Raw genomic sequence first — 12,687 nt, 5'->3', positions numbered from 1 at the left:
TGTCCTCAGGAGGCCAATATGATCGAACGTTGTTGAGGAACAGGGAGCAATAAGTTACTGCTTTATTTGGTTGGCACCTTGCAATAAATAAGGGGGGGGGGGTTTGGGTTGCAGTTTGGGCACTCGGACGCTAAAAGGTTCGCCATAACTGCTATAGTATATGGCCAATAGTACTAATATTCTCATATGGAATAGGGACACCTTTTGGGCTCCCTAGTTCTCTTGGGCCTGGTTGTTACTGCACCCTCTTAAGTTACGCCTTTGGTCCCATTCTCACTAATGGGTGGAGTGGCAGGTAGAGCATGTGTCTTGCTTCTCCATTCAGTGATAGAAGTGTCGGTAATTGCGGAGCCAAGTGTTCAGATTTGGCTTTCCATGCAAACGAATATGTTTTTCCCAGATCCGTTTGAATGATGTAGAAAACGTAGAGCTGGCCATATTCCTTCCCATCTTATTAGTCCCTAAGGGAGTGTGAACAATATGTAGGTTACACAGGTGCCAGATCAGGTCATTTGCTAGGTAACACAATCTGCCAGCCTTCTGATTTTTTTGAGGATCCATAATAACAGATGACGCAGGGCTCGTATGGGTAAACCTACAGCTCTGAAACTGATTGCACACTGATGACATAAGGACCACAAATCCATTGATGGTGCCTCAATGGGTGCAGCAGCTCTGGCTTTCCCCCCTTTTTTCTTTATATATTTTAGTCTTTTCGGGAGTCTCTTGGCACAAACTTACCACCGCACCATTCCAGCATGGAACTCGGGCTGCAGAGCTGTGATCAGCAGGAGACCGGTGGTACATTGAGGAGTTTTCGGCCGTGGTGTCCTGCCCCTCCTCTGGTGGCCTCCTGCCCCTGGCATTTGGACCCAAATCTGTTGGAGGACCCTGGAGCCCATCAGCCATGTGGAGGATGTCTTCAGAGACTGGATGGCACTTCGGTAATCCAGAAGAATGTCCTGCTCCCAGCGCCAGTTCCTATTGGCTACCTTGAGGCCCAGTGGCCTGAAATCGCTAACGTCCCAGGGTGTGCAAGCCTCACCGAAGCCCAATGGATACATGTGGTGTAGGCCCACACCCTGCTTCAACATGATCGGAGTAGAGGCGCATGTAACCCCCATGTAACACTCAACGACCTGGCCTCACAGCACTGATGCACTACAAACCCATGCCGACTCCTGCCGATATCGGCACCCAACATCAGGAAGCTCGGAGCACTCGACATGGCACATTCAGAGGGTCGGAACCTGATGACACTTAGTGCTACACTGGGTGCTATCTGAGCACCAAGATGTACTGTACAACATATCCTAGATGCATCTAAGTACTGGAACCAGACACTGTTTGAGTTCCCAATAAGAAGCATAAGAGCACCGGCACCAGGCTGCACACAACGCCTGCACCAGGCACCAAGATGCTCAGTGAACCAATGGCTCAGAGTGCGTGCACCACAATCCACCTGCAACCTCCATACCACCTGAAGTGTGTATAAGTTATTTTTTCTCTGTCTTCTATTCCTGTGTGACCCCTAAATGCATGTAACTTGTAATTTGCAATCTGTAAAATATGTGTGATTCCTAAACGCACATGACCTGTAACATATGACACACTGGGGAAAATATATCGATTCGTATCTTCCACGATTCACTAAGCTCGTGCGCCCAAGTTCCTGCATCTGTCGCTTCCCCCGCTGAGGTCCGCTGGAGTTCACCTTCTTCTTCCCGGTGTATGTGAGTGCTGATCTTGCAACACAATTTTGTTTTTAAATTCTGCGGTTTGTCCGAATCAGTCGGGTTGTCCACGTCCCCTCTATTTGTGTCGCATGCAAGCCGGCGGCGATGCTCCACAATCCGATCGCGTGCGCCCCGAGCAATTCAGCGCAAAGCGGTAAAAAGTCGGGAACCCCAACAAAAATGTGCTGTTCGGACCCTTAGTAAATGTGCCCCTATTTGTCATATGTAATTATTGGCTTGTGCCCCAGGTTTTATTTTCCTTTTATGCTGGTCATATGTGTCGCAGGAGTTTTGTCTTTAATATATCTAATGTATAGATATATCTAATGTATCTAGTGAATTTGCGATTTTTTTTAAACAAAAGTCGTAAAAAAAGTCCCATAAAGTCGCAGACAACTTTCCAGGTAAGGATTTGCAACTTTAAAAAAAACCAAAAAAAGTAGACAATGGCGAAAAGAGGTTGTCTCAGACGCAAATAAAACCAACATAAATGCACAAGCACCACAAAAAGTCACACAAAAATTTGAAAAAAGCCAAGCAAAAACAAACGTACATGTACAAAGCTATTTCCCTACGTAATCAATAAAGTATATTGTATCATATTGTTTGCGGATTCACTACACGGAAAAGGTTGGATTTATGATGACAATTTTACAACTTGAGTAAATCCAAGATAAACTCTTCCATGATGTGGATTTTCTGCAGATTCCACATAAATGCAGTAAATCACAGTATAACAGGATTTCATGGCAGATTTGTCTATAATCAGAAATGTAATTTTCACTGGGAAACCTGTTTTTAAAATGTATTTATTTATTATAATTATTATTATGAAGCAGAACATAGAGAGTAACAAGTAGAAGCAGTGACAGCCTCTGCTCTGCAACTCCTACTGTTTCAAATAATTAGCTGACGACGTCACGAAGGGGACGACCCGACGACGTCATCACAGCTCATCCACGTCCGCTCAGCCCGGGATCCAATCAGAGTGTGGAGGGTGTGGCCTGGTCCCTCGTGTGCCGGCTCCTTCCGCCCCGGTAGCGGCTGCTGTGCTGTCAGGATGTTCCCCGGCGCCGGGTCACTATAGCAGCGCCGCCATCTTCACCCTCCCGGTGATGCTACTTGCACGCCCGGCGCTGTCTAGAGTTGTGTCTCGCATTGTCACTGGCGGCTGCATGTCCCCACCACACCCGGGGGTCCGACTACGTACGGCCATGGCAGACGGCATGGACCAGAGGATGGTGTGGGTGGACCTGGAGGTGAGAGCTGGGGTAGTGGATATATCTGGTCCTAGGAAAGCTGGGTGCCACATAATATGGCCATTATTACAGCTGTCTAGTCCCAGTCTTGAAGGGGGTGGGGCTTATCACATCTTACCCTAAGTGGGCGGGCCTTTCTAGTTTGGGCTACTTATATCGCTATCTTACAAGTATTGGTGGTAGGTTGGGGTAATGTTATGTCTGGTGGTGGCTTGGAGTGTGTGTGCGCGTGCGTGGGGGGGGAAGAGGGGGCGGGGGGTTATGGGGATCTGTATCCCCGATCCGATATTTCACAATTTACTCATGTAACAGATGACCGGACTGGACATCAAGAAGGACGAGATCATCGAGATGGCTTGTCTAATAACAGACTCCGACCTCAACATACTAGCGGAGGTAAGTGGGTGTCATGGGTGGGCTACATACATAATCGTATGCTCTCTGGGTGGGCGATGATCTTACTACTATGCCCCTTTAACTTACCATATTTTTGTTTCCTCCAGGGGCCCAATCTGATCATAAAACAGCCTGACGAGTTACTGGATTCCATGTCTAACTGGTGCAAGGAGCATCATGGGAAGGTAACAATGCTGTTGCTGTAGGCAACGCCGTATAGTCCCACCCTGTGCGGAGGTGACACTATGACCATACCCTGAACACTCATCTACAGGGAACGGTACTTGTTTCCCTCTTCCTGTTTTTATTCAGGATTATAATAATTTATCTGGTCTGAGGGCCCTGGATGCAGTACCTTTACACTACCTTACTTCTACACTGTGACTGAGGGGCCAGTGCCTGGACACTACCTTACTTCTACACTGTGACTGAGGGGCCAGTGCCTGGACACTACCTTACTTCTACACTGTGACTGAGGGGCCAGTACCTTTACACTACCTTACTTCTACACTGTGACTGAGGGGCCAGTGCCTGTACACTTCCTTAGTTCTATACTGTGACTGAGGGGCCAGTGCCTTTACACTTCCTTACTTCTACACTGTGACTGAGGGGCCAGTGCCTTTACACTTCCTTACTTCTACACTGTGACTGGGGGGCCAGTGCCTTTACACTTCCTTACTTCTACACTGTGACTGAGGGGCCAGTGCCTGGACACTACCTTACTTCTACACTGTGACTGAGGGGCCAGTGCCTTTACACTTCCTTACTTCTACACTGTGACTGAGGGGCCAGTGCCTGGACACTACCTTACTTCTACACTGTGACTGAGGGGCCAGTGCCTGTACACTTCCTTACTTCTACACTGTGACTGAGGGGCCAGTGCCTGTACACTACCTTACTTCTACACTGTGACTGAGGGGCCAGTGCCTGGACACTACCTTACTTCTACACTGTGACTGAGGGGCCAGTGCCTGGACACTTCCTTACTTCTACACTGTGACTGAGGGGCCAGTGCCTGGACACTACCTTACTTCTACACTGTGACTCAGGGGCCAGTGCCTGTACACTTCCTTACTTCTACACTGTGACTGAGGGGCCAGTGCCTGTACACTTCCTTACTTCTACACTGTGACTGAGGGGCCAGTGCCTTTACACTTCCTTACTTCTACACTGTGACTGAGGGGCCAGTACCTTTACACTACCTTACTTCTACACTGTGACTGAGGGGCCAGTGCCTTTACACTTCCTTACTTCTACACTGTGACTGGGGGGCCAGTGCCTTTACACTTCCTTACTTCTACACTGTGACTGAGGGGCCAGTGCCTTTACACTTCCTTACTTCTACACTGTGACTGGGGGGCCAGTGCCTTTACACTTCCTTACTTCTACACTGTGACTGAGGGGCCAGTGCCTGGACACTACCTTACTTCTACACTGTGACTGAGGGGCCAGTGCCTGGACACTACCTTACTTCTACACTGTGACTGAGGGGCCAGTGCCTGGACACTACCTTACTTCTACACTGTGACTGAGGGGCCAGTGCCTGGACACTACCTTACTTCTACACTGTGACTGAGGGGCCAGTGCCTGGACACTACCTTACTTCTACACTGTGACTGAGGGGCCAGTGCCTGGACACTACCTTACTTCTACACGGTGACTGAGGGGCCAGTGCCTGGACACTACCTTACTTCTACACGGTGACTGAGGGGCCAGTGCCTGGACACTACCTTACTTCTACACGGTGACTGAGGGGCCAGTGCCTGGACACTACCTTACTTCTACACTGTGACTGAGGGGCCAGTGCCTGGACACTACCTTACTTCTACACTGTGACTGAGGGGCCAGTGCCTGGACACTACCTTACTTCTACACTGTGACTGAGGGGCCAGTGCCTGGACACTACCTTACTTCTACACTGTGACTGAGGGGCCAGTGCCTGGACACTACCTTACTTCTACACTGTGACTGAGGGGCCAGTGCCTGGACACTACCTTACTTCTACACTGTGACTGAGGGGCCAGTGCCTTTACACTACCTTACTTCTACACTGTGACTGAGGGGCCAGTGCCTGGACACTACCTTACTTCTACACTGTGACTGAGGGGCCAGTGCCTGGACACTACCTTACTTCTACACTGTGACTGAGGGGCCAGTACCTTTACACTACCTTACTTCTACACTGTGACTGAGGGGCCAGTGCCTGTACACTTCCTTAGTTCTATACTGTGACTGAGGGGCCAGTGCCTTTACACTTCCTTACTTCTACACTGTGACTGAGGGGCCAGTGCCTTTACACTTCCTTACTTCTACACTGTGACTGAGGGGCCAGTGCCTGTACACTTCCTTAGTTCTATACTGTGACTGAGGGGCCAGTGCCTTTACACTTCCTTACTTCTACACTGTGACTGAGGGGCCAGTGCCTTTACACTTCCTTACTTCTACACTGTGACTGGGGGGCCAGTGCCTTTACACTTCCTTACTTCTACACTGTGACTGAGGGGCCAGTGCCTGGACACTACCTTACTTCTACACTGTGACTGAGGGGCCAGTGCCTTTACACTACCTTACTTCTACACTGTGACTGAGGGGCCAGTGCCTGGACACTACCTTACTTCTACACTGTGACTGAGGGGCCAGTGCCTGGACACTACCTTACTTCTACACTGTGACTGAGGGGCCAGTGCCTGGACACTACCTTACTTCTACACTGTGACTGAGGGGCCAGTGCCTGGACACTACCTTACTTCTACACTGTGACTGAGGGGCCAGTGCCTGGACACTACCTTACTTCTACACTGTGACTGAGGGGCCAGTGCCTGGACACTACCTTACTTCTACACTGTGACTGAGGGGCCAGTGCCTGGACACTACCTTACTTCTACACGGTGACTGAGGGGCCAGTGCCTGGACACTACCTTACTTCTACACGGTGACTGAGGGGCCAGTGCCTGGACACTACCTTACTTCTACACGGTGACTGAGGGGCCAGTGCCTGGACACTACCTTACTTCTACACTGTGACTGAGGGGCCAGTGCCTGGACACTACCTTACTTCTACACTGTGACTGAGGGGCCAGTGCCTGGACACTACCTTACTTCTACACTGTGACTGAGGGGCCAGTGCCTGGACACTACCTTACTTCTACACTGTGACTGAGGGGCCAGTGCCTGGACACTACCTTACTTCTACACTGTGACTGAGGGGCCAGTGCCTGGACACTACCTTACTTCTACACTGTGACTGAGGGGCCAGTGCCTGGACACTACCTTACTTCTACACTGTGACTGAGGGGCCAGTGCCTGGACACTACCTTACTTCTACACGGTGACTGAGGGGCCAGTGCCTGGACACTACCTTACTTCTACACGGTGACTGAGGGGCCAGTGCCTGGACACTACCTTACTTCTACACGGTGACTGAGGGGCCAGTGCCTGGACACTACCTTACTTCTACACGGTGACTGAGGGGCCAGTGCCTGGACACTACCTTACTTCTACACGGTGACTGAGGGGCCAGTGCCTGGACACTACCTTACTTCTACACGGTGACTGAGGGGCCAGTGCCTGGACACTACCTTACTTCTACACTGTGACTGAGGGTCTGGATGTCTTCAGTACAGCAGCAGGAATCCAAACTCCAGTCACAGGATACAATGAAGGGGAGACTATACCACCCGAAGGCAGCGTAAAGTCACTGCTTCCTGGTCCCTCAGACTGTATCATTTTTTTTTTTTTTTTTAACCCATGGAGAAACCAGGAACGGGGGAACGAAGCTGAAATTGAGATCACTCAGCAGTGCATACCTAGGCGAGTTATTATTTTCCCTGTACACCCCCTTTATTTTCATTCATAGTCTATAGCTGGGTTATATGAGCTGGTGGGACCCGCTGCTATTACTGCCGGATTCCAACAAAATGTCATCTTTTGTCTTGTGATTGCAGTCCGGCCTGACGCAGGCTGTGAGGGACAGTAAGATATCCCTGGCGCAAGCCGAATACGAGTTCCTGTCCTTCATCAGAAAACACACTCCACCCGGTGTCTGCCCGCTGGCTGGTAAGTGTTACCCATCATTATCCGTAGTGGGGGGTACTAATAGAGCCAATAGGGGAGGTTATTGCTCTGGGATAGCGCCCCAGATGGGCTGGGTATGAGTACTACATCCCATCCCAGCACCCCGGCATGACCCCTATTCCCAGCTCCATACATTGTGCAGATGTTTATGGACACATGGGTGGGATCTGTCACTTCTGACTTAATAGGATTCCCATCCCTAAACAGCAATAGCTCAATTATTGGTTACAGGGTCCCCTACTTCTGGACACCTGACTTAAAGACGACCCCTAGTTACAGACAGACCCCTCTGCCCCCTGTGACCTCTCTGAATGCTTTACTATAGTCCCAGGCTGCAATGATCAGCTGTAAGGTGTCTGTAATTAAGCTTTATTGATCATCCTTGGTCCCAACACAGCACAAAAATTTTAAACTCCAATTGTCACTGGAGTAGCAATGTAGCAATGAAAACGTCAGCTAATCTCGCAAAAAAAATGATGATCTCCGGACACCGATGTAAAAAAAAAAGTTATTTGCATGAGAAAATGGTAAGACTGTAATTTTTTTTCATTCGGAAAGTAAAAAAAAAAAAAGTATTATACAGTAAAACCTAAATAAATTTGGTATGCCCCGTGATCGCATTGATCCAAAATTAAAGTACACAGTCAATTGGGGCACACAGTGAAAGCCGTAAAAACCAAGCCCACAGGAAAGTGCTGCACATGTGTTTTTTCATCACTTTCACCGCATTAGGAATTTTCTCTCTGCTTCCCAGTACACGGCATGGAATATAAAATACCTTCACTATGATGTGCAATTTATTACACAGAAAACAATTCATCACACAGCTCTGTACATAGAAAAATAAAAAAAAGTGAGATTTTCGAAGGTGGGGAGTGAAAAATGGAAATGTAAAAAGTCGGTGACTGTACCAGAATGTGTAGTAACACCCTTGTGTGACACAGTGAGTGGTAACATAAGTGACACTCTTTTTGTATTGTATTAATCCCCATATTTCATGTCTTTATCTTAGGGAATTCTGTGCACGTGGATAAGCAGTTTCTGAACAAGTACATGCCCCAGTTTATGAGACACCTGCACTACAGGATAATCGATGTCAGCACTGTGAAAGAGCTGTGCAGGTAATGTCTCCAGATCACTGGGGTTAGAGGTCGCAGCAGGCTCACAGTGGGTTGAATTAAAAAGAAAAAAAGAATACCGACTTGCCGATCCCGTTGTGATGCTGCGGGGGTCTTGATTAGTTTTGGTTGGAAGTGAACCCTTAGCTATTCACGGGCTGAGGATGTCTGCTGCCAGTGAACACCTCCTGTCTATATGTTTGTTGTGCCATCTGGAGATGACTCTTCCTTGGGTCTGAATGATGTCAATGCATTGTGCATATTTACTAAAAGTGATTAAAGGGAACCTGTCACCAGGAATGTCCTTTTTTAGCTAATGACAGGTTCCAATGCTAAGCCTATGCTATTTCAGCACTTTATAAAAGTTATTTCCACATTAACCTGGCTCCCTGCCAGCAGCTTGTGGTGAGCCCACGGGATGAGAATGGCTGCTGCAACTTGCGACTGCATGTCACCTTGATGTGTTCCCCCTCTCCTCGACACCCCCCCCCCCCCCCCCCCACCACCACCTGCTCAATTCGGGTGACGGAAAGTGGGGAGGGAGTTGCATGAATGTAGAGGAGACTGACACGGGCACTTAGTTTGCAGCTGTAACACGCCCCCTCCCCATCAGGGCTCACCACACACTGCTGGCAGGGATCCAGGTAGTGTACAATAAAGTTTTTAATAATGTACCAAAATGATTCAGAATGCTGACCAAGGCATTTATAAATCGGCATAACATAGGCTATTGGAACCTGTCACTGGCTAAAAATCACATTCCTGGTGACAGGTTCACTTTAAATGCAAAGTTAAAGGGGTTGTCCCTAGGTTAGAAAAAAAAAAGCATTGAAACCATTGCAGCTCATCTGCATGCAGATGAATGGAGCTTAATTGTAATACCCCTCACTGCCCATGGAGAGGAGCAGTTTTTGGGTAAAAAAAAAGCAGCCTTGGTTTTTAACCTCCAGACAACCCCTATAAGACGGTCTTAAACTGCGCCACTTTGTGCTCAGATGCTGAAAGAAAAAAAATCTGACACAATATTAGACCGTCTGGTCTAACGTTGCACCTCCTAATTTTTGGACTTCCTGTGTGCTTTTTAGTGCCAAAAGTGTGCCAAACTTTTAACGTATTTACATAATTTAGTGGAATGGAGACCGGCCCTTTTTGGCAGAATCCTACCCCATTTTTCATGTTGGCTTTAAAAGTGTCTAAAACACCTGTTATGTGTGGCACAAGGCATTTTAGACCCTGTTCACACCTACATTAGGAGTTGTAATCTTAGGAGAGTGTAACCAAAGACAGAAGTTCTTCTGTTCAACTCCTTTTCCCATAGACTTCAATGGAACTTCAATTATCTTCCATTATAGCTTAATGAAAATCTACCATTTGCTTTTATGCATTGTGAACCAAACATACCTTGAATTCTGTAGCTACGCTGATGCAGAAACATATCTTGTTAAATCCCTAAGCTGAGTGTTTTTGCTGAAAAAACTTTTATAAAATGATGCTAATGAGGCTCTTTCGCTCCTGTGGCTGCTCCGGGGCTTCTCCTCTTACCCTAATGATGCACTGCTCCAGAGAATGATGTAATCACTGTGTTGTGCCTGACAGACAGAGGTATCAATAGCTGCATCATCCCCCAGCTGCTGTGTATGAGTCATCCAGCTCAGGTTGATTAGTCCTGTCTGGACAGTTCAGGCAGCTCCTGTGTATGTGGAAGTAATGTGCTCATATACGGCAGCCTGGGCACCCAGCTTTCCCAAGGTCCTGAATTTTATAATTCAGGGATTAAACAAGATATTTTTCTGCATCAGTGTAGCTACAGCATTCTCGAGGTATGTTTGGTTCATAATGCATCAAATCAAATGGTAGATTTCCTTTAAGAAAAGACAATTTTTTCCGCTATTAATAACCGAAGGACTGATAGAACTTGACGAACGCAGGTGTGAACTTGGCCTGAGACGGTTTATTTGGTCCAGATTTCTGCCCGTCTATATCCTGAAGTTGACTGACCTTCTCATCTTCTTCCAGACGTTGGTATCCTGTGGAATATGAATGTGCACCAAAGAAAGCGGCTTCTCATAGGTAGGTGCAGTGTCTTCTCCATGTGTCCTGTGTCCCTGGTGTCTAGTGGTTTCCTGCCATCCCTTCTATATCTTATGGATTAGTTGGAGAAAAACCTTGTGATGTCTGGAAATGAAGTCCCTAAATTACCCACTAGGTGTCAGTAGCGTGCCAGTTAATTTTCTAACTGGTAAGGACAATGTTTTAGGGCTTTGTTCACACAACTGCCTTTATTTTTGTCTGTTTTATCCTGTATATATCTCTGTAAAGAAAAGGAAAATGAAGGGAGTCTTTCTCTGTAGGAAATTTAGATTATAATAAGCTTGTGATATTGGTGTGAAGTTGTGACCTGTTGCCTATGCCCTATGGGGTTCAGTGTGTGATTTCCATAGGTCCTAGTGATGTGCTTTTTGTTATTAGACTGGAAAACCCCATCACAGTTCCATCTTCACTTTCTTCCAGAGCTTTGGATGATATCAGAGAAAGCATCAAGGAGCTTCAGTTTTACAGACAAAGTATTTTCAAGAAGGCGACTGATGAGAAGAGATAGGATGAGAGTTATCCCCGTTTTTTTTCTATACACCCAGGACAGAGGTGCCGCCTTGTTACCATACATCTTCATTTATAGGACTCCTTGTTTCTTCCGGATAAGTTGGCTGCATAGTCGGAGTATGAGAAAGTGACAAAACATTGCTTCTTTTGAATTTTATTGTAATGTTAACAATAAATTGCTTTCATGAAGGCTACATGTGTTAGGAAGCGTCTGTATACACTCTAGTTGCTCCCTGTATGACTGTGTGTGATATTCAGTTTTCTCCCTGAGACCTAGGAGCTGTGACATAGCTTCTGCTCCAGAGCACTTGACCTAAGATATTTGGCTTGGAGGAGGAGGTTAAATGGACTTCCCCCTAATGTACCCTATAGATCAGGGGTCAGGAACCTTTTTGGCTGAGAGAGCCATAAGCGCCACATATTTTAAAATATAATTCTGCTAGAGCCGTACAATGGGGCTTATTTACTGAGGGTCCCGCGGCCGCATTTTTGTCGGGGATCACGCCACCCGCCGCAGAACATTATAATACACACGCCACCCCCCGCAGAACATTATAATACACACGCCACCCGCCGCAGAACATTATAATACACACGCCACCCGCCGCAGAACATTGTAATACACACGCCACCCCCCGCAGAACATTGTAATACACACGCCACCCCCCGCAGAACATTGTAATACACACGCCACCCCCCGCAGAACATTGTAATACACACGCCACCCCCCGCAGAACATTATAATACACACGCCACCCCCCGCAGAACATTATAATACACACGCTACCCCCCGCAGAACATTATAATACACACGCCACCCCCCACAGAACATTATAATACACACGCCACCCCCTGCAGAACAGGTGCTGGATGTCTCCTCAGTATGCAGCTCTCTGGTCTCCTCTGTCTGAATCTCCCGCGCTGCTACATCCAGCCCCGGGATTGGCTGCAGGCAGACAGTCTCCTCCCCTCCCTCTCTCACACACGGAGGAGACTGCTGCAGGGAGGTAGAGAGAGGCGCCGCCCCTGAATTAACCCCGCGGACCCTGCGCTGCTCTGCCGATTACATCCAGGGGCATTACTACAGCCAGGGGCACAACAGGAGCCAGATATGGGCCCCTGGTCTTGACAGGCAGCGTAGCAGATGCCACGGCTGTAGTAATGCCCCTGGATAGGAGCCCTGGCTGCGAGCCAGATGCGGCCATCAAAAGAGCCACATCTGGCTCGCGAGCCATAGGTTCCCGACCCCTGCTATAGATAATTGTGCAGTACGTGTTATAAGCTTCTCAGACATATATTTCCTGTTTTCTAGTAATCATTCTAGAGACCATTCAAAAAAAATTACAAATTGTAAATTCCACCTCCATTTTCTTTTAAAACACCTAAAGGGTTAACAAACTTCTTAAAAGGGGTTTCTCATACATTGAGGGGTGTAGTTTCTCTAATGGGGTATTTTATGGGGTTTTACCCTCTCAAAGTCACTTGAAAGCTGAGGAGATCCAT

At 47.7% G+C, this 12,687-nt stretch overlaps 1 protein-coding gene across 1 annotated transcript; it reads left to right on the top strand.

The window, feature by feature from the left end:
• Nucleotides 1-2,688: 2,688 nt before the first annotated feature.
• REXO2 (RNA exonuclease 2) lies at nucleotides 2,689-11,378 on the top strand. Its single transcript, XM_072155641.1, has 7 exons — nucleotides 2,689-2,995; nucleotides 3,308-3,391; nucleotides 3,499-3,576; nucleotides 7,336-7,447; nucleotides 8,478-8,586; nucleotides 10,600-10,653; nucleotides 11,095-11,378. Exons 1-7 carry the CDS (start codon nucleotides 2,852-2,854, stop codon nucleotides 11,180-11,182), a joined length of 669 nt encoding a protein of 222 aa, XP_072011742.1. The 5' UTR covers nucleotides 2,689-2,851; the 3' UTR covers nucleotides 11,183-11,378.
• The last annotated feature ends 1,309 nt before the right edge of the window (nucleotides 11,379-12,687 follow it).

This window comes from Engystomops pustulosus, chromosome 6, assembly GCF_040894005.1.
Source record: "Engystomops pustulosus chromosome 6, aEngPut4.maternal, whole genome shotgun sequence".
Taxonomy (NCBI): Eukaryota; Metazoa; Chordata; class Amphibia; order Anura; family Leptodactylidae; genus Engystomops; species Engystomops pustulosus.
This window is presented reverse-complemented; position numbering and strand designations above follow the sequence as displayed.